At 48.5% G+C, this 22,232-nt stretch overlaps 1 protein-coding gene across 5 annotated transcripts; it reads right to left on the bottom strand.

Moving 5' to 3' along the window:
• Positions 1-107: 107 nt before the first annotated feature.
• On the bottom strand, positions 108-18,055 carry LOC111146108 (natriuretic peptide receptor 2). Of its 5 annotated transcripts, none has more exons than XM_022501502.1 (22): positions 17,021-18,055; positions 15,986-16,191; positions 10,677-10,790; positions 10,249-10,384; positions 9,721-9,815; positions 9,367-9,499; positions 9,081-9,165; positions 8,489-8,609; positions 8,252-8,326; positions 7,965-8,042; positions 7,622-7,726; positions 7,453-7,524; positions 4,267-4,426; positions 3,947-4,102; positions 3,700-3,868; positions 3,394-3,540; positions 2,802-2,925; positions 2,541-2,609; positions 1,113-1,287; positions 943-1,041; positions 577-668; positions 108-448 (listed from the first exon to the last, which is right to left on the bottom strand). In XM_022501502.1, exons 1-22 carry the CDS (start codon positions 17,685-17,687, stop codon positions 383-385), a joined length of 3,144 nt encoding a protein of 1,047 aa, XP_022357210.1. In that variant the 5' UTR covers positions 17,688-18,055; the 3' UTR covers positions 108-382. The 5 variants fall into 5 exon arrangements, 4 of the variants coding, with proteins under 4 accessions (XP_022357210.1, XP_022357209.1, XP_022357207.1 ...); XM_022501501.1 differs by having other exon boundaries at positions 8,489-8,618; positions 17,021-18,007; XR_002640521.1 differs by having other exon boundaries at positions 116-448; positions 1,113-1,283; positions 8,489-8,618; positions 17,021-18,007.
• Positions 18,056-22,232: the final 4,177 nt, after the last annotated feature.

Raw genomic sequence — 22,232 nt, 5'->3', positions numbered from 1 at the left:
GGGTTCTCTCTCACCCTGAGACTGCTATTTCAGTGAGTCCACGCGTTACCATGTTCACATCCCATAACCTTTCCTTGGACTTGCCCCTAACCCAGACTCTGACATCATGACATTTTTTGTTGTTTTATATTTGGCCAAAATATTCTGGTTTAGATACAGATATTTACAGAAGGTAAGGAAGAAGGGAACCTAGCCAGAGCGAGGCAGGTATATGTACAAGGCTGAGCTGCAGAGAGCAACAACTTCCATATAAGGCAGGGTTTGTGCATGTTGGTTTCCATCTTACACAACAATGTCCATTTCTGGTGTGTGGAGAGATGGTGACCACTGCCCACCCAGGTACCAGCAGCAGGAGATTGTCTGACTTGGGAAGAAGTAGGTTCTACAGGAGTCCAGTGGGTCCTTTCCGCTCTCCTAGGAGCCAGTAAGTTCGCATCTTTCCTTTTCCCTGGAAGTGGGGGAGTGAAGATAATTCAGATTCTTCTATGGTATTCCTTCATCTCTGTCTTTCCCCCCTGGTCCCATAATTGCTTTCATCCTCCCTTTCCCTGATCCCTCCTCATGGCCTGCCATCACCTTCATCTCCACATCCCCCCGAAGCTCTAGCTGGAAGCATCCTAGCTCATCCAGGGCATCCTTGGTGGTAGAGGAGACATGGATCTTCAGGGCTGGAGTGGGATGGGGTGTGGGGATGGTGGGGAGATGAATCAAAGAAAAGACAATAGAAGAATTGGCGGTATCGGAGAGAGCGTTACCAGACCACCACCCCTCAGGAGGCTCTCAGTCTTTCCCAGGGCACAGGCACTAGAACCAAAATATGTCCAAGGATGGGGCAGTCAGGAACTGTGGTATCTCAGATTGAGAGATTTGGAGGAACTCTGAAAAGAAGAAAAGGACAACACACATTGAGGCTAAGGCTGGGGTTGAGGGCTGATGTTTTACCTTGACCGTTAGACTCCATGCGGGAAGCAGTGTTCACCGTGTCTCCAAAAAGACAATAGCGGGGCATCTTCAGGCCAACAACCCCAGCGCAGACGGGCCCTAGGAGAAGAAACAGGTTGGGAGAGCCTGGGGAAAGCAGACACAAAGACTGGGGGGAGAGTCAGCCTTACCCGTGTGGACCCCTATGCGTAGCCTCAGCTGGTCATGGGGTCGGTGGCGGATGCGGAAGGAAGAAACTGCCTCCAGTAATGCTAGGGCCATACGAGCAATTTCCGGGGCATGGCGCTGACCGTTTCGGCCTGGGAGGCCAGATACCACCATGTAGGCATCTCCAATTGTTTCTACCTGATTGAGATGGGGATTAAAATGTCACCTCTATGTGTGTCAGTGGGAATGGAGAAGCATAGAAGGAGAAAAGCTGGACACCACTATGAGTCAACCGAACAGCCTGGGAGGCCGGCACATTGACTGGAAAATAAGTGAGAATTGGCGGGGGTAGAGGTGGGTGGGTTCAGTTTAAGGGAATCTTTAAATCCTCCTATCCTACCCCTGTACATGGCGAACATTCAGTAAATGTTTGCTGAATGAATGGATACCCTCTCTGCAACAAGACATGGACAAATAAGTTCTGCTGTCAGGAAATGGGAAGCAAGAAAACAGGGCTGCCCTGAAGAGCACAGAGGCTGGTGAGGAGGGCAAGCAGGCCCATTGAAATAGGCCTCAGACAGCCTGAACTGCGCAAGGTAAGAAAGCAGCCGCTTGGCTTTGTTAATTGTACTGAAGTACACAAAAGAATGGCCTGTTTTTAGGAACTAGACACTGAACCATTTAGGGATAAAGGGGCATCATGCCTGCAACTTACTCTCAAATAACCCAGAAAATAATTATATAGATTTTTAAAAAAATAAGGCAAGTGAGGTAAATTACAAATAACTGGTGATTCTGGGTGAAGAGTGTACGGGAGTTCTACATTACAGTATGAAAGACATGGTAGAGTAAGTCCAAAGGGAAGGGACAGGAATAGTATTAACTATGCAGTATTAGACACTTTCCACAATAAATCTATTATTCCTAACTTATAGATAAAATTCCTGACACTCAAGGAGATTTCCAGTTACTTGCCCAAGGCCACACAATTAGTCACAAAATCAACACCTAAATCCCAATGGTTTTTACTCTGAAGTATAATAAAGCTCGCTCTGTGCCAACTCAATGACTTAACAAAATTTTTTACAAGGTAGCCTGTCCCTCGCCCTAATAAATCATTCTGTACCTACATCGCATATGATTCTTCCATGTCTAGAAGGGATGGAGAGATTGAGAAAAGATGGATAGGCTGTATTTATAACCCTAGGCAAAAAGTGGCAGATGGGGGCTAAATCCTGTGATGGTTCTGATTAGGGAAGCCTAAAGGTTCACAAGAAATCAGAAAGATACATTAAGAGGGCCAGAGCCTCATTTGTCTACAAAGGGCCCCCAGTATTAGGGTGTTGAGAGCCAGGAGGGCAAACTGACCATCGAGCAGGGTAAGGCATATAGGGTTTGGAGAGATTGGGTTTTCAAGGTGGTCTCCAAAGGAGGGTAGCCCCAGCTCTCACCTTGTAGACGTCAAAGTTGTCAATTATGGCATCAAAGCAGGTATACAGGTCATTAAGAAGTGTCACCACCTAACAAGGATGGGAAAGTAGAGTCCCTGAGACTTGAGCCTAGCTTTCTAAGAATTCTTAACCCATAAGCCCTAACAAAATATGGGATCTCCAGAACAAATGAATCTCCCCTACTATCAAGGCTCCCTATGCCCCCAACGAAGCTCCCCCAGATCCCTATCCCGCCCCCTACTTCTCACTCCTGGTTCTCACCTGCATGGGGGTGCTCTCTGCTGACAAAGCTGTGAAGCCAACAATGTCACTGAAGTAGATGGTAACACTGTCAAAGGCCTCAGCCTGTACAGTCTCTCCCCGTTTTAACTGCTCTGCCACTGAACTAGGAAGCAAGGGCCAAACTCAGAGAGAGAGGATGGGAGGAGAGAGGAAATGAGTGCGCGGCAGAGCAGAGACGCATTATAACGTGAAAGCTAAGCCGGGTAGAAGAGAAGGAAGGTGACGGGACTAGCTCAAGGTAAAGTATTTAAGTGGTGGGGGTTGGAAGGGGACCCCTGGGGATGGGGGCTAAATGTCTCAAATTGGGATTGTCCTATATCTACTCGCTAGAGCAAAGGCATGGTAGAGCCGTGTCCTAAAAAGAAGGGATGGGAAGCCAGGAAGAAGGCAGCATATCTCATTCAGGGACAGAATGAAAACACACAGGCTATAGCCAAAAAGTCTCACTGCACCAGGATGAAACAAAGCAGGGTTCTAAAAGCTGGGAAGTGAGTTCTCAGGAGCTTGAGCAGGGAGAACCCAACAGCGCAGAATACCAAAGGAAAATCTGGGAAGGTGACCAAAGTCTCACTGGGGTAGAATTTGGTAGAGCAGAGCCTCAGCCTTGCGTTTCTCCTCCAGATAGGCCTGTGTGCGCTCTTCCACCAGCTTCTCCAGGTTATTGGCATACTGCTCCATGCGCAACAGCAGGTTGTCCAATATGCTCGTGCCGCCCTCCCTGGGGGGAGGCCAGGATATGGTACCTGCTCCCACTCTCTCAAGACTCCCAGGACTTCCTACCCAACCTACCCTCTTTGCCCCACCAGCCCCACCTCCTCCACCAAAACTGATGAGGCTTCTATCCCTGGGGAGCCCATGCCCCTTCGTGCCCTCTCACTTGTTAAAGCGGCGAATGAAGCCCTTAATTTGTCCAAAGTCTGGCCGCTCAGTGGGTTCCTGGGCCCAACATCGCTCCATCAGCAAGACCAGCTCTTCATTCAGTTGGGTCCGGTCAATGCTTGGCCGGAAATATGGCCGCTGACCATTTCGGACCTTCTGGACAATCTCTGAGGGTGATAAAGGGTTTGGATGAAGAACAGTGTCCCCTAGGTAGAGGAGTCTATGGGCAGTAGATTGACTCTCACCTTTGGGGCTGAGGTCCAGGCCCTCCAAGTAGAAAGGGCCACTGCGAAGTGCTATCTCCTGTAAGATGATCCCGAAGCTATAGACATCAGCCTTCTGCATGCCCGTGGTTGGCAGTGGGTTCCCGCCCAACAGTTCTGGGGCAGTCCACAGCTTCTCTGAAAAGAGGGAATAGGCTGGCCAGGTCCTCAAAAAGAGTGTCCCCAAGCCCATAATACTCCCCATATTACTGTCATTCCATTTCCCTCTCCCACACTCCCTAGGTGGAAATGGTCAAGGCCAGAGCAGAAATATAAAAGTGGGTTGTGGGGGAGGGCCTCACTGGCATAGAGGGCGTGGCTGTCATCAGGTTCAGCAGTTGAGCGGAAGCTGGCCAGGCCATAATCTGTGATTTTGAGCACAAAACGACTATCCACCACGCAGTTGGAGGACTTGAGACTCCCATGGGATGCAATAATGCTGTTATGGAGGAAGGCCATGCCCTGCAGGATACAGATCAAGTCATGGGTTTGAATTATATCCAGCTTAGGATACCCCCTTCTCCATGAGATGGGCATTAACTAGGTGTCTAAAGAGCTTGGGACCATAAAAACAATAAGCTACTTTTGGAAGGTGTTCTTTACAGTAAGTTTCTACGAACGGAAGTGGGCAGAATAGGAGAGTCATCCCTTCCTGGTACCATTAACAGTATATTGGCACCACAGCACCAGGGACAGGTGAAATGTTTAAGGGGTGGGACAAGGGGAGCTATAAGTTATTGCCCTGGAAAGGGCAGTCAGTCTTCTGAGTAGTGAACAGAACTATGAAGATAAACTCCAAGCATGATATGACTGACACTCATGATGGCTTCAAATGTATGGCCACTACTTAGGAAGACGTGGCTAGAGACCCCGGTATCCCGAGTACCTAGATGCATTGAGGAAAACTAGCCACTTGCAAACTTTAACATACAGCCATGTCTGGGTAGGCAAGTCAGGATGGAGGAAGAAAGCAGTCTACTAGAGAGAATGCTGGGGAAGAGAGAAAGTGGAAAAAATAATCAATTAGTAAAGCCCTGGACGACGGACAAAAGTGGGAGACAGCTGCCAAGCCAACACAGAAGCCAGAAGAGAAAAACTTTTGCTTATGAGGGACTATAAGGCAGGTCCTAAGAAGGCAGAGTGGTGCTTCCCAAAATGAAACCCTGGGAGCCCTCGCAAGTCAGGTAAGGTGGAACAGAAAAAGGAGGCAGTGTTCTGTATGCTAACCAAAATACCTCTGTCTAAATATTTGGCCCTGGACCTACACAATTCATAACTCTAGTGTCTGTGAACGCCTTCCTTTTATTCCTTTTGATAGCAACAAAACCTTCGAGAGTCACCAAATTTGTGAATACAGAAAGGATTAGACTTCTGGCTTTGTTCTAAACCACTTTTCCACTAAATCATGAATTCTCTCCACACCATAAGAGACTCTTAATCTCACAAAACAAACTGAGGGTTGCTGGGGGGTGGGAGGTGGGAAGGTAGGGATAGGGTGGGTGGGTTATGGACATTGGGGAGGGTATGTGCTATGGTGAGTGCTATGAAAAGTGTAAGCCTGATGATTTACAGACCTGTACCCCTGGGGCAAATAATACATTATATGTTAATTTTTTAAAAATCATGAGTTCCCTCAAGAGTCCTGTTTTTCTTATATTATCATCACAGTCAGCCACCACATCAACTCTACCAATATTTTATCTCTCACATGATGGCAAATTTTCACACACAAAGACTTTTTTAAATAATCTCATGAGAATTAAACAGATAAACCAAAGCCAGCTTCAGGTGTGGTACAAGTGATCCACTAGGCTAGCTCACTGGCTGCAGGAATTGCTCTAAACACCTGTCTAACCCATGCAAGATTCAAATTCATACCTTTGCAAACCCATGCACCACTGGGGTCACTTGAAAATAGCTAAAAACTAATATATGGGAAGATACGAAAGGTTTAGTATAATTTTCCTTCATTTCTCTTAGTTTTACTAGTTAGTGTTCTTTTTTTTTAATTTTGGTTTTTCTGGGGGGGGGGGGAAGAGCAGCTATGCCCAAGTCGGTCAGAGAATAAATGATGAGAAAAAACAGGAGAGAATTATGTTTGGAGACCCCATTCATCTTTATCCTGCTAAGAAATCTTAATATAAACTCTTGGAGGTTTGAAAAAAAAAAAAAAAGATGATGGCACACGATCTGAGATATCTAAGGCAGGATCACAAAAATTCTTTTCAAGTGCAGGACTTTTTGTGGCAGATATATCTCCCCCAATTAAAAACTCCAGACCTGAAGACATCCAGATGGCCAACAGACACATGAAAAAGTGCTCCACATCACTCGGCATCAGGGAAATACAAATCAAAACCGCAATGAGATACCACCTCACACCAGTCAGCATGGCTAAAATTAACAAGTCAGGAAATGACAGATGCTGGCGAGGATGCGGAGAAAGGGGAACCCTCCTACACTGTTGATAGGAATGCAAGCTGGTACAACCACTCTGGAAAACAGCATGGAGTTTCCTCAAAAAGTTGAAAATAGAGCTACCCTATGACCCAGCAATTGCACTACTGGGTATTTACCCTAAAGATACAAATGTAGTGATCCGAAGGGGCACGTGCACCCAAATGTTTATAGCAGCAATGTTCACAATAGCCAAACTATGGAAAGAACCTAGATGTCCATCAACAGATGAATGGATAAAGAAGATGTGGTATATATATACTATGGAATACTATGCAGCCATCAAAAGAAATGAAATCTTGCCATTTGCAACAACGTGGATGGAACTAGAGGGTATTATGCTTAGCAAAGTAAGTCAATCGGAGAAAGACAACTATCATATGATCTCCCTGATATGAGGAAGGAGAGACACAACGTGGTGGGTAGGAAACGAATAAATGAAACAAGATGAGATCGGGAGGGAGACAAACCATAAGAGACTCTTAATCTCACAAGACAAACTGAGGGTTGCCGGGGGGATGGGGGTTGGGAGAGGGAGGTGGAGTTATGGACATTGGGGAGGGTATGTGCTATGGTGAGTGCTGTGAAGTGTATAAACCTAGAGATTCACAGACCTGTACCCCTGGGGCTAATAATACATTGTATGTTAGTAAAAAATTAAAAAAAAAAAAACTCCAGACCTTTACCCATTATTACCCAATCATTAGAATAAGGGAAACTGGAGAGAATGGGACTTTCATAGGACTAGAAGGAGAAACTGAAAGCAAAGATCAAGAAACAAAGGCATTTTAGGGGCACCCAGGGGACTCGGTCATTTAGGCATCTGCCCTCAGCTCAGGTCGTGATCCCAGGGTCCTGGGATGGAGCCCCACATAGGGCTCCCTGCTCAGAGGGGCGTCTCCTTCTCCCTCTGCCCTTCCCTGCCCCATTCTTGCGCTCTGTCTCTTTCTAATAAATAAATAAAATCTTAAAAAAGAAAGAAAGACATTTTAAAGCAGATGAACTCTTAAGGAAGAGCAGGGAAGACTCACCTTAACAAGGTCATTAATGAGGGAATAACGAAACATCCAGTCCAAGTTGATGCTGTCATTTTCCAGAATATCCTGGTAGTGACATGGAACAGATTATGTGACTATCCTAGGCCCACTAGCTAACATGTGCTTATCTCCCCCATCCCTAAAATCTCTACCTTTCCCTTACCTGTAAACTTCCCCGAGGACAATACTCGGTCACAATGCAAATGTTGGGGGGATCAATGCAGGCACCAATGAAGCGAGTGAGATGGTTGAACTGAACATCTCTCATCTAACAAGAACAACAAAAAGTGGGAGAGGAAAAAAGAATTGAAAGAGATTAAAAATTAGATACAGAAATAAACCACTACATTGAACAGGACCTTTCTCTTAATTGTACCCACAACTTAAAATCCTTTATAAATAAGCCCCTTGCCTTCCTACCCAATTTTACTATTCTCCTCTTCCCCCTCCCCTCTTTTCTCCATTCCTATTTACCCCTCACCCTTAACCCATACACCATTACATACGTGTTTGAGCTCAAACAGGACCTGCCGGGTCAGCTCAATGCGCTTCTTATTCACATGTTTGATGGCGACAACATTGCCCTGATGGTGGGAGTGAAAGGGGGAAAAGGGAAGTTAGTATCAGGAGTTCTTGGGAGGTAGGAAATCCTGGAGAAGTGTGGGAACAACCAGGAGCTCAGCTAGACATAGAAAGGAAGGTTATGAGGGGCAGAGGTTCATGGCAAGAGGTGACAGATGGGGATGAGACAGGATGAAATGGTGGGGACCAGAACAAGCGGATGACTGTTCACCTTGAAGTGACCGGTGTTGGCAAAGATCTGGTATTTCCCATGGGCTGTCATGAGCGAGCCGTAACTGGATCCCCGCTGGGGCCAAGGGCAACATGGAGGCGGAAGGATGAAAGGAACATTAGATGATGGTGGCAGTGCAGGGGCTATCGTTACAAGCCAATGTGCTGGGAAAGGTCCAGGGTACAAAAGAACAGGCACTCAGAGGGAAGCAAAGGGACAGCTGAGACCAGAGCTCACCAGCGACAGTGTGAGGCGACTGCCTGCACCTTTATGATATCGTTCTGAATTGCCAAATTGCAGTTCTTCCCAGCGAATGCGCCACAACATGCTAGCCAGCTCCTTCTCCAGCATCAGCTTTCTGTAAGGACTGCACACCTCAGTTGACTGGCAAGCCCGATCCTCCCACCCCATGAGCTAACAGTGCGGTTGCAGGGGCTTCCCCACAGCTTCCGGAGCCGCCACTGTTACACCCAAGGGAGAACTCGGAGCAGGACTGCCACAGGAGGCTGCGTTCCCCACCCCACAAGGATATGTGCCCTGTGCTCATTGCAAAACACAGAGGCTGAAGGTCAAAGTTCTTTCTTAAAATGGTAGCGTTCCCAGAAAATTCACCTTTGCCCTTAGAAGACCCCATGCAAAACCCCTCATTAAGACGCTCAGTCTAGGACCAAAAGGGGGAAAACAACACCTAGGCTGAAAGCTCAATGAGAAAGGCTAGAGAAGAAGGTGTTAGGCCTAAGAGGTGACCATCAAGCTAAGAGTCCCGCTAACCTCCAGAAGGCTGAGCGGCGGGAGGGAGGGGCAGGTCAGTGGGAAGCCCAGGACTCACCGGAAGATGAGGAAGCTGGAAACACCAAACATGATGAAGGTGATTCCTGTGCCCAGAGCCACAATCGCCAGTGTTGAAAGTGGAGCTGAAGGAGGGAAGGGACCCTGAGAAAGACTGTGTGGAGTTGTGGATGGGGAGGGGTGGTGCTCAGGGTGCAGGGTGCAGTCAGATTTCTTGAGGGAAAGGAGTGAGGAGGGGGTATACAAGTAGAGGGAGTCAGGGAGAGGAGATGAAAGGATAGAAGTAAGGGGAGGAAGGATGACTCCCAGCCCCTGCACACACCCACTTTTATCACAGGATGGGTCGTCCAAGTCAAAGGCACAGGGGGGATTGTCCAGGGGGGGGGCCCCCTTCACCCAGGGAATAGGCCGTCCTGTCCACCAAATCTGCTTCTCAGCTCCTGAGTAGTGGGCTGCAGGCTGTGAGGAAGGAGAAAACTGGGCCCATGGGCCTGCTCCCACCAGCCTCTCCCCAAGAACCCAGTGTTTTGGCTGCTTTTCTCCCCAGCCTACCACCCACCCAGGACAGAGCTCCAGCCAACAAGTGTCTGCCTCTAGTACCTTGGATTCTGCCCCACCAAACCCCTGAAAGCTGGCTATTCAGGGCCTACAATCTCCTCCCTGCCTCCTCCCCCCATCACCTGGAAGTCCCCAGAATCCAGGTCTCCCATGGCCCACAGGACAAAGTCAGTCTCTCGGTCATTGTTCTTGTCCATAACAACCAGTCCAGTTACACCTAAGACATAAAAGAGTAGCCCTTCCTCTGAGATCTACCCTAGGCCTCTCTCCTGTGCCCGATTCCTCCGATTACCTCAGATCCCTCCCAGCCCATGTTCTTTTTTTTTTTTTTTTTTGACAGATAGAGATCACAAGTAAGCAGAGAGGCAGGCAGAGAGAGAGGAAGGGAAGCAGGCTCCCCGCTGAGCAGAGAGCCCAATGCAGGGCTCGATTCCAGGATGCTGGGATCCTGACTTGAGCCGAAGGCAGAGGCTTAACCCGCTGAGCCACCCAGGCGCCCCAGCCCATGTTCTTAATACACGGCCACCTTCACCATGTTCTCTGACCCTTCCTAACTCTTTCTCTGCCCCTGGCATCTGTATTTTCTTCTGCCTATTCTGCTCCCTGGCCCGACCACAGCACTCTGGCCTCCACCTGACCCTCTCCATTACCGTGGTATCTTCGTCCCTGCATCTTCTCCACAATTCGAAGTCCATCTTCCCGGGTGCCTCCCTCCTGGATTGTCTCGTTCAGGACCTCAGCATACAGCAGGATCCCATCGTAGAAGCAGCCAGCAATGAGGTTCATCTAGGGGTGGTAACTTCAGCAGGGCTCTCCAAATGTCCAGGCCCCTCCCCAGCCCCCTTTCCTGTCTCTGGGGTCTCCTTCTACCTCTTCTCTCTTCTCTGGTTTGCTTCCTTCCTTCCTCTCATTCCTAACATGCCATCCCTACCTCACTGGACAGAAGAGCAGAAGGGAAAACCCTGGATGACAGCAGATGGTCCCCAAATTGGGCTGGCTCCATGGCCAAGGCTGAGTTAGGGAGAAGAGGCTTTCCTCAAAGCCTGGCCCAAATCTCAGGAAAGCGAGATCTACTTACCAGGGAGGGGGCCAGCTCCACACCAAAATCTTCCCGGGCTCTTATCAGCAGACGATTCTGGAATTCCTGATACTCGGGATTTGGGGGTTCTCGGTAAGTGATCACCAATACCGTCTGTACCAACAGCACATGGGAGAGAGTGAACAGGATTCAAGATAGGCATTGGGGAGGAGAGGAAGCAGGACAGGGAAGCTCGGTGAAATATTCATGATACACAATATACACAGGTGAGTCTGAAGGGCGAAAGGATACGAAGCTCTGAGTTGTGCGTGTACCTGCGTGTGCAATGTACGCGTGGTGTGTGTTTAACACATCGGGGAAGAGGGGAGTGGCACTCCTCCATGAAAGGTGCACAGTTCTAGAAAGATGGAACCTGGGAAATAGATATCAACTCCAACCCCCAGACCTGCCCCTCATCTTCCTGAAGCCCCTACCACCAGGTAGCCCTCCCTGCCAGGCTGCCACAGCCCTCACAGCTGCTCCACCCCAGCCTCTCTGGGCACCCACTCGCTATCAAGGACAACACGGATCAGCAGCTCCTCTCTGAGGTGTTCATTACTGTTCATGTGATCAGTAAAATGTTGATATTTTCCTTTGGGCCACTTGGACACCGTGCCTCCACCCAGTGAATTAAACAGATTTCAGGTTCTAGGACACCCGAGGACAATACCTAGAGACAACATTTCTGTCAGTGAAAAGCTGTGGGTCCATTCACTTAACGTGTGCAGAACACCCACCCTAAGCAGCCCTGTCCTGCATACTGGTGTGGTCCTATATGTCACTAAGTAATACACACGTGTCACAGAGAAAACACAGAGTCATATGCCCACATGCATTTCATAGCTACACAAACGACACACTCAATCTCAGCTGGGCCCACAGCTCACTGGCCTTGGGTCAGTGCATCCCTATCTCCACTAGGACACCCACTTGGCGTCACACACTGCCCCTTCCTTAGCTGATGGACGTGTTAGCCTCTGCTTACACCTCAGGCTCGCACAGTGACTGAGACCAGCCCTTGCCTTGGATGGGAAACTGGGCAAGACATCATTCAGATCAACGCATTTTGTGAAATGATAGCTTAAAATCTATTCACTTCTACCAGTTTTGTTCATTCCTGTCACTGAAAGTACATGTGGACAAGGAGATACTAGATAAATCACCTATACATGATTTATTTTATATCAATTCATTCTAGGAAGGAAATAATAAAGTTGGTTTCTAGTATGTATTCATTACATTAGACTAGTGTTTGCTTCATAGTGTAATTATTCTTACTGGAGCATTAGGGTCCTTGATCACATTCTTGTAATACTCTCCCCTACTCAGGTAAAATTTAAAAGGAGAAGGGGGCTGGAATTTAAAAGGAGGATAGGGTTGGAAAAGTTTGTTCAGTAACACCTATTTCAAGAATAAAAGAAAAATAGAAGGGTAGGATATTGTTGACAAACAATGTTTAAAAATCTGTAAAAAAGCTCAAAAAGATTGTGTTAACACAATTTATTTTTCAATAATAAATGCTGATAACAGGTTTTTAATGCTTTTTAAGCACTTCATAATTCTCTAGTCTTCTCTGTTTCCTAGACTAGCTGTTATCACACTTTTTGATTTCATGACCCCTTTATACAACTAAGTTACTGATGACCGCAAAGAGCTTTTGAGTATATGGATTACATCTATCAATATTTCCATTTTAGGAATTAAAACACAAGAATACACAAGTACACCTTCTCCAACTGCCAGGCTGACAAGAGCAGCCCACGTCATGTAGCCTCTGGAAAACTCCACTGTACAATCGTGAGGGATAAGAGAAAGGAGGCAAATAAACATCTTAGTATTGCGTTTTAAATAGTTTTGACCTCGTGGTCCTTCTGATAGGATTTCAAAGGCCCCCAGGGTCCCAAGACCACATTTTGAAAACTGCTATGCTAAACTGTCTTGCTGTGGTTCCTGTCTACTTAAAAAAAGAAGAAGGAAAGAAAAGAAAGAAAGAGAAAAAGAAAGCAAAGGAAAAAGAAGACCCTCCAAAGAATTTCTGTGCTTGCTCAGGGCTACATAGAGAGAAGAAGGTAAAGGCAGGTAATGGTATCCCTTTTCACAGTGGACCCACCCCAGGTGAGAAAAGAACAAGCAAAAGCTGCCAAAAATGGGTTTAGCCATAGCTGAAGGCAGAAATGCAGCTAGATGCCAGCCTGTGCCTTGAGGCCTACTCTGGAGGCCCTCTACCGCCATGGCAGGAGGCACTATCAACAGTGGCTTAAACAAATTCTTTGCAGGAGAAAGTCGACTTACACAGCCCTTGGTTCAGAGCTTACTTCCATTCTAGCTGCTGGTGTCCCCCTCTGTAATGCAATCCATACTGGTCACCTAGGCTGTGACCTCTGCCTAGGTTTCAGACCCGGAAGGCCTCAAATGCACAGCCTGGGCCTCGGAATCCTTACAGACTGGTCATTTGCTTATTTAGTTCTTTTGTATCTACTTGTTCTTCCCTATCCTGGTTGATCATCTTGGTTTATGGGACCTGCCAGCTCCACTCCTCTGTAGACAAATTCCTAGTCCTATCTCCACTCCTCGCCAACACACACCTTACTTCAATTCAGTAAGTACATGCTAGGCAAATTGAGAATGATCAAGCAGCTGTGGCTTAATGAGAGAGAAAAATCATATCAATATACTTAATTTCAGAGCCCTCTCCCCTAATAGGCCAGTTATCTCTAGGGTAAGGGCTCTCTACTCGATCACCCCTGGCCGGAGCTGACCACCCAACTTCCATCACCCCCTGCCCTGCTTCAGCACTGGAACAGGATAAGTAGCTTTTCCAGAGAACACCCCATTACCTCCTTACCCTCACCCCACGCCAAAGCCTTGATCTTTCCCTCAGCATATTCTTTTTTTTTTTTTTAAAGATTTTTTTTATTTATTTATTTGACAGAGAGAGATCACAAGTAGGCAGAGAGGCAGGCAGAGAGAGAGGAGGAAGCAGGTTCCCCGCCGAGCAGAGAGCCCGACGCGGGGCTTGATCCCAGGACCCTGAGATCACGACCCGAGCCGAAGGCAGCGGCTTAACCCACTGAGCCACCCAGGCGCCCCCCGTCAGCATATTCTTGATTGCTGATTCCCCCTTCTCTTGTGTCCTAGCAAAATCTCCCTATGTTTTTCTATCTGAATAATGCCTGCAGTGAGTGAGAATTAATTTATCTGACTGTTGGCTGACTTGATCTCATTTCCCCCTACCCTAAGTGCTAGGGCCCCTTCCTTGCCTGGCAGGAATTCCCAGGTAGGAAAGAGAGGTGTTCCTTCCACACAAAAAAATACAGCCCAAAAGGCTATGGAGTCCTCCCATCCAGGAGAGTCATAGAAATCTTCCTCGACCACACTAGCTAAGGTACAATTCCCTTGTTATTCCCTTTACATGAGAGGCCTTTGTTTTGTTTTGGTCTTTGTTTTTTGTGGGTTTTTAAAGTAACATTCATTGCAAGTCCTCCTAAGTTTGTATTTATTTGCTTATTTAGTGTCTGTCCATCCTACTAAATGTAAGCTCCAGGCAAGGACTACAACTGTTACATTCTCCACTGTATACCAGTACCTAGCAGAGTGACTGGGATATAATAGGGGCTTGTTAGATACTAACAGAATGAGTCAATATTTGAATGAATCAAACAACTGAACAATGCGGTAAATTCTACAGAAGACAGAGTTAAGCACAAGAATAGGAAATTCAGTCCAAATCAAGGATTGTTTCCTCAAAGAGAAAATAACTCATCTGAGTCTTAGAGAACACATAAATATTATTCAAACATACAAAGGTAAGAAGGTTCTTTTAGGCAAAAGTTACAGCATAAATGAAACCCATCCTGCCATGGCCCATGTTCAAGCGTGACAGTCATGGACCCAGACCCAGACATGTCACTCACAGTCAGATACAACCAAGTCTATACTGACAGCCACATAAAACTTTACTCACTGGGGAAGACAACAATCAAAGTCCAGCCCTCGCACACATCTACTGAATTTCAGACTCAGAGAATCCCCATAGGCCCCCTCAAATCCTTTTCAGGAAAAGGAGGGATGTGAATAAATAAATAAGAAACACATATATATAAATTAGTGAAAAATTGGTGAGAGTATCAGGAAACAGTTTGTGGGTATGATTTGAAGAGACAGAGATTTGGGATGAGGGAAGGAAGTACATTCCAGAAAAAAGGAGCAAAGAGCACAAAGGCAAGAGGACAGGGAGGCCCAGAGGCTAGGGAACTGAGAGAGGTCTGTTTGGTTAGAGTACTGGGCATGAGGGACACCGGGAGGCAAGATTGAAAAACTGAGCTGAACACAGACTGTAGAAGGTTTGAAACGTTGTGATAAGGAGTCAGGATTTTATTATGTAGAAAGTCAGTCATTAAAAGTTTTGAGCAGTGAAATGAATGGAGTCATGTCAATTTCCCCCATAAATTGTTTTGTAAATTCATGTCTTTCCACTCCTACTACTGCCACTGTCGTTCAAACCCATATCACTTCACCCCATTCAAGACCCAAGTATAGGCAATCTTACTGCCTCTAGCCTCCTCCTCTCCTAACACAACCTGAATTCTGTCTCTGTATTTCTCTTTGAAAAAAAATCTCAAGGACCCCACATTCAAGTCCAAGTATCTTAATCTTAGGTTCAGGGCACTCCTTAATTTGATTATACCTCTGCAACATTATTTCCTATATCTGCTTCAAGCCAACCTTCTTTCTTGGCAGGTCAGTGTCTTCTTGGTCCCCCAAATATGCCCATTCCTATCTTTTTCTCTTTGTTGAGGCTGCTGCATCTTTTCTCCCACACAGACTAGGAAGATGACATCTATCTTCCAAGTCATAATAGATTCTTACTCCTTTATGAAAAGGCTTTCCTAAACCCATTCAGTCTCCCTCCTCTGAACCCCCTCAAGTTCTTAGTGTCTGTTCTGGGATACACAAGCATCATCTTTCTCAGACTTGTAGCTAACTGTACTACAATCATGCCTCACTTGTCCAGAAAGGTTGGAAGTCCTCTCAGGGTCTGGAACCAGGTCTTTTCTAGAACTTCTCTCTCTCACAGTATGGGACTTAGGAGTGTTCTGGGATCTTGGGAGGTAGTGCCGACACCAAAAGAGCCACAATAGTGGAGAAGTAGGAAAGAATGATATGAAACTTAAAAAGCCTCTGTTCATTTCCCTCCTATAGTTTATAATTCCAGCCCAATGTCTGGGGTTTCTGCGGGTCTTATGAGAGACAGAGAATGTCCAAAGAAGCTCCTCTTCCCCCTCCTTCAAGTCTGGCTCAAATGATACCTGAAAGGCCTCTCTGAGGGCCTGGGCCTGTTCCCGGGTGCGATTGTCTTGCCACGGCCGGCCTGTGGAGCGTGTGGGGCCAGCACGGAGACTCTCCCCAAAGACATCCAGGTAAAAGAAGACATAATCCCCATTGGTCAGGTTCTCCCTCTGGGCCTGAAGAAGAATCTCATGCAGCATCTCCAGAGGGCCACAGATATACACGACTGAGAACAGGTACAAGACAGAGGGGAATTCTTAGAAAGGATCCAGTCCCCACACAGCCCCCTCTCTGAACCATCTGCATTTCCATCTTTAGCAAGGAAGAGAGTGCCCTAACCTATCAACCACCCAACATATGCTCCCCATCCCTCCCCCTTGGAGTCTATGTCATAAGTACCCTGGGGCCTTATGGACCATCTGGCAGAGGTCAGAGTGTGACTCCAGACCCCAGAGGAAGGGACCTATCAGCTTTAAGCCCCTCCTCTTCCCAGAGCTCTGACTGTTGCCCCCCACCCAGCCCTCCTCACTGCCCTGCTGTTCTCTAGGCTCAAAAGCACTGACTGCTCAGAATTTCTCTCAGTGTCAGCTTTACCCTGTCTTTCCCAGACAAATCTGCCGAACCCCAAAAGTTCATTTACGGAGTCCTCACTATTTTTCTGCCACCAAGGGGTATTGGTGCCCCAGTCTAAGAAATCTCTGTTCACAGATGGATACACATTCACTACTCCAGGGCACTCATTTCACACTGCTCCCCAAACTCAATTTCCACCCAATCCCACATTCTTCCCTGACACAGGATTCACCTCTCATTCTACCTTAACTCTTATCCCTGGTTTACAGCTGCCTGTGCCGTCCACGAGCTCCCCTAATAGAATGCCTTCACCCTCTCACAGGTGCTCTGTCCACGCGTGCTTCTTGACCCCAGCCACCAGCTCCTCAGTGCCCACCTCCATCCACCTTCTCCCAGTGCTGAGCTCCAGGGCTATGGCGACCCTCCCCCCCACCAACCCTGACCTGGACCTGGACCTGGACCTGGACCTGGACCACACTCACTGCGCCCGTTGGCCCGGATGAAGTGGGTGGCCTGCTCCGGCCCCCCCGGCTCTCGGGCATACACCTGGTGCTGCACACTGAGGTTGCTGCCCTGCAGGGCTTCAAAGACGCCCTCGATGGTGAAGTAGTGAGGCCGGTCATCGGTGCGGGCGTCCAGATACAGCAAGGCAGCACGGGCCGTCCAGTTGAAGTGCCCGTGTAAGGTCACTACAAACTCACCCAGCTTGGGAGCAGAGGGGCCAGTACGCACCAGGGTACGATAATGCTCATTCTTAGCTGCAAAACCAGATGCCACAGCACCCGCAGTCAGCAGGGGAAGACGCCAGTGTGAGGCAAAGCGGGCCACAGAGGCAGCAGGGTACACGCAACCGGGGCCCAGCAGAAGGTCAGGATCGTGGTACAGCTTGAGGTCCACCGCGCGCAGTGGTGCCAGGTACTCAGAGCAGGCGCCGTCTAGTTCAGAGCTGACAAACCGGAGGTCCACGGGCAGCGCCCGGCCCAGCGCCTCCATAGCTAGTGCCACTGCGGGACCCACCCGTGGCCAGGCCCAGGCATAGCTCAGGTTGTGTTCCGGCAGCACCACCGCCAGTGTCAGGTTCCGTGCCCCGGGAGGACGCACCCCACCTGCCAGGGCGGCCAGCAGCAGCAGGAGTGATGGCAGTGCCATGGGGAGAAAGCAGCAGCCCCAGCACCCGCAGAACCTGGTGCCACTCTGGCCTAGGGGGGAGGCACGAGCACAGCCCAGCCTGGAACCTGGGGAAGGTGGCCGGGAAGGGAAGTGGGGTAGGCTAGGTAGGCTGGTATACGGAAAGCGGTGGGGATGGGAGAGGGGGAGATGGGACGAAGCCCCACGGGTAGAGGCAGGGAGTGGGTCTACCAGCCCGGGGCAAGGAGCGAGGGCTGAGTAGAGTGGCACGAACAGGGAGGGACCAAGGGGGCCTGCGACTGGGATGGGGACTGTGAGAGGTGAAGGAACCTGATAAAGCTGAGAAAGGAAAGGGGATCAGAGACTGGGGGGGTGGGGGTTGGGGGGAGGCTGGTACAAAGAAAAGGCCCTGGGGGACCTCCCCGCTGAAGGGGCTGGGAGGGCTGAGAGCTGCGAAAAGGAGGACCAAGGGGGTAAGGTGGGAGGGGGCCTGCGCCGCGGAAGGACTAAGACCATGGGCGGACGGGGAGCGAAGCAAGGCCTGGGCCGGAGGAGAGGGAAAGGCAGGGGTAAATCTCCCTGTGAAGGCTTCTCCAGAAGCTCCTGCTTGGACTAACGGGCCCAGGGCGCTGGTCCCATCCGGAGCTGCGGCGGCCCCGCCCGTGTCCCAGGTCCTCTCTGCTCCAATCCTCCTGGGCCCCGGCGGCGGCCGGGGCTGCCCGGCGCTTCCTCCCGCCCCCTGCCTGGGCCCCCAGGCGCGCCGCTTGTCCAGGTCAGGTCGCCGCGGCCGGGGCCGTCTCCGCTCCCTGCGCCGGCGGCGGCGGCGGCGGCCGAGTGTGACTCCCTGGGCAGGCCGCCCGCCCCCGCCCCGCGCCTTCCCCGCCCCCTCCCCCCGCGGCCCCTCCTCCTCCCCCTCCGGCCCCACCCTCCGGCGCCTGCTGTCTCCCCCCACCCCCTTCCCTGACGCCCAGGGACAACCCAGATCTCCTACCCACCCAGTGACAACTCGGGGGCTCCACACAAGGGCCTCTCAGGCCGGCGAGGTTCCTGGGTGTCCTCTCACTTTAAGGGCCTACCCCTGTCTCCCCCCAAGCCCCTGGCCCACTCCGCCACTCTCTCCCCATCTTGCACGATGCCACAAGCTCAGAATTCCTCTTCTCCCCACACGTGTACCCCATTGTTCTTAGGATACCCTCTCAACTCCCCTGAGTCTCTCCAACAGTCTAGTATCCAGAAAGCAGTCAGGAATCCCCAAATATTTGGTATCCTCACTAGTCCTCCGCCTACTAAACCATAGCACCCTTCCCATTGCCAGGAACCTCTCACTCCTTCACCATGAAGACATGCCTGCTACCTGGCAGATGGTGCCTCCAGGACCAACGGACTCCGATGGCTGATTTTTTCCTGAGTCCTTACAAAGTCCTTGGGTGGGTTTCCTTCCATAGAACTCAACCCTCCGACCTCCCTCTTCCTTCCCCATGCTCCCTTCTGTAGTCTCCCATGTCCTCAGAGGCCTGCTGTAGCCCACTAGGCCTCTACCACACCATCTGCTCTAGGGACCCAGCCCCGGAACGGCCACTCCTCTTTTGTCTCCCTGCACAGCCCAGGCTTGCACCTGATAACAGCTCACAGACTGACTAAGCAAAACATTCCCCACCAACAGTGGAAGCCCATTGTATCCCCCTTGGGCTCCACCCTGCTCCCAAGCCACCAACCTAGAAGGCTCTCCCCAGATACCCCATATCTGGCATGCCAATCTGATCCCAAGAACAGCTTATGAGGAATGCTATCATGGTTGCTGGGAGGAACTGCTATGGGACCTTGGGGAGTGTCTCTCAAACTGTCATAAAGGAGAAGCATATAAATCCATTTTCCTCCCCTCTCTTTGAGCCACAGTTTGTCTCCCCACTTCAAGCCTCTTCTCCAGAAATCACAGTGCCAAGAAGCTGAGAGCTCCAAGAGTAAAGGGAGGGGTGTAGGTGTGTAGGGGGAGAGGAGGGGCCTAGTTTCTCCGAGATGAAGGCGACACCTAGTGGTTTTGAGGGGGAAATTAAGAACAATGACATTTTGTTCTTAGGTGTGATATTTCTTTAATTGAACACTGGCTGACTTGCATAAGCTGTAGGGATGAGTACAAGAAAAACTGAATAATGTAGCCCTTACCTTGGAGGAGTGTGTAGTTGGAATCCATGGGGTGCAGAAGCCAAAGGCAAGCCCCCAACAACAACTTGCCCAAGTGCAGTAGAAATGGAAGCTTTAGGACTTCTTTAACACAGAGGGATGACAACTCCAAGTCTAGCTCCTGACACTGTGAATAAAAAGGAATTTTGTCCTATCTGAGCAAGGAAGAGAAGGACAAAACAGTCAAAAGGGTGATGGGACAACCTGAAAAAAATATGGTTCTAACTTCAGATCACATCAACCAAATGATATGTTTTAAACAATGATATGCAGTTTAATAAAAAAAAAAAAAAGCAAATCTATAATGACACAATCTCTGCCAGAATCACTAAATTTCAGGGCCAGGAGGAGCCTTATAAATATATCGTTCAATAACCTTATTTCTAAAAACCGGGAGCCCAGGTTGGCTCAGTTGGTAGAGCATGTGACTCTTGATCCTGGAATTGTGAGTTCAAGCTCCAGGATGGCCATAGAGCCTACTAAAAATAAAAAATAAAAAATAAAAAAAATAACAGAAAACTAAGTCCCAGAAAGGGAAACCATTCCTCCTCCAATCCTACATGGCCTTCTAATAGCAGAGACCAGAATCCAGGTAAAACTCCATCTAGATATTCTCAAGGTGGGGCTCTGTACAGATACTGTGCTAACTCATGAACTTACTGTACGAAGCCATGTTTTTAGGATAAAAGACCACCAAAGACAGAGACAAGTCTCTCTGGAACACCTGCAGACCCTAGTGAGGACGAACACCACTGTTGTCCAGACTCCCACACAAGTTCAAGTACATGATATGTCATTATTCTGAATATTAAGAACAACTCTTAATTATGCTATGGATTAAACTTTCAATCATCTTGCCCCTTTCCTTCCCACTAATACTAGAAAGTGGGAAAGGGCAGGGAAATAAAAGTTAATTGCTTAATCCAATTTCTTATTACCACCCAGTGAAAGGTTTTTGTTTGTTTTTTTCATTTTTGAGGAGAGACTGAAAATATTATGTAAATGAGAACTTTGGTTGTCTATTTATTCCCATTATCTAAGTGATCACTGTTCTCATTGATATGGACAAAAAGATTTTGGCTGTATTTGGCGACCTCATTGTAATTTATAGAAAACCTGAGCAATCTAAAGACCCTGCTAGCCTGACCAGCACCCAGCCAGGCTCCACCTTTCTCTCCGTAGGGTTGGTATGGCCTCCCACTACTTCGCAGACACCACCTATAATTTCTTCTAGAATAGGGCCCAGCCCAAGCACCTCTTTTCTCATCCACTACAAAACTGCCAAGCATCAAATCAGCTAGCTGCTAAAAGCTGCTCTGGTTTCCAAAATGCCCAGTTCCTCAGCAGAAAAAAAAATCCTATCTCCAGTCACACTCAGGCCAAAGGAAGCTCAAAACCCTTGCCGAGTTCTGGGGCCACCATGGGATTTAGGCTCATGCTAATCCTCTCTGTGGCAGGCCCTGAGGCCCCAAACTGACTCCCAGTTCGGTACTGAACAATGTTAGAAATTACCTGGTTTCACAGCTAACTCTGGACCCTGAGCTTTGCTCCACACCAGACCACGCCCCCAGACCATGTCTCCAGACTTGAAGGGTTCCAGGAAAACAAGAACAAAAACAAAACAAAACAAAATGAAAAACAGAAACCACACACCTTCCAGTCTTCTCTCTGCTTGACTGACCTAATATGCAGAAAAGGCCTTTAACTATATGTGAATTTTCTCCTGCATACAACACGGACAGGTCTAAAGGAACCTGCCAACAGAGGGCAGAGAACAGCCATGGAAAGCAGGATAAAATAAAGGAGAAAAGATACACTTCGAAGCAGCATTTCAATAAAGGGAGAGGAGGAGGCAGTGTAAAAAAGAAAACACAGTGAAACATATTGAAGGCAAAGAGAGAGTTTACAAAAATTCTACATTGCTTCTTTTAACCCCAGTGAGGGAAGAGAATCCTGAAAACAGGTCAAACTCCATTATCACTCATAGCCCACTCCTCTACACCTCCTTACTCCCCTCATGTTCTATACAGCAGTGCACAAAATGGCTTCAGACCTTGATAATACTCAATATCTTTCAAGAGCTGCTATTATTGTTTAAAGGGTCAAGGGTTTTTACTTTGTATTCACACATCAGTTAAAAAGATTTTGAATTTAAAGTACTTTCAAGGGTGCATGGGTGGCTCCATGGGTTAAATTCTCTGCCTTCGGCTCAGGTCATGATCCCAGGATCCTGGGATGGAGCCCCGCATCAGGCTCTCTGCTCAGCAGGGAGCCTGCTTCCCTTTCTCTCTCTCTCTGCCTGCCTCTCTGCCTACTTGTGATCTCTGTCCATCAAATAAATAAAATCTTTAAAAATAAATAAATTATTTTTTTTAAATAAAGTAC

Source organism: Enhydra lutris, unplaced genomic scaffold, assembly GCF_002288905.1.
Source record: "Enhydra lutris kenyoni isolate GAN:26980312 unplaced genomic scaffold, ASM228890v2 scaffoldscaffold13, whole genome shotgun sequence".
In the NCBI taxonomy this organism is placed as follows: domain Eukaryota; kingdom Metazoa; phylum Chordata; class Mammalia; order Carnivora; family Mustelidae; genus Enhydra; species Enhydra lutris.
The sequence above is the reverse complement of the archived record's forward strand: the minus strand, read 5'-3'. Positions and strand labels throughout refer to the sequence as shown.

Coding starts and splice junctions, on each gene's coding strand:
- LOC111146108 (XM_022501499.1), bottom strand. CDS start 17,687: ATGGCACTGCCATCACTCCTGCTGCTGCTGGCCGCCCTGGCAGGTGGG. Junction 10,385..10,676: donor TGGAGCTGGCCCCCTCCCTG/GTAAGTAGATCT, acceptor TACCACCCCTAG/ATGAACCTCATTGCTGGCTG. Junction 669..942: donor CATGGAGTCTAACGGTCAAG/GTAAAACATCAG, acceptor ATCCCACTCCAG/CCCTGAAGATCCATGTCTCC.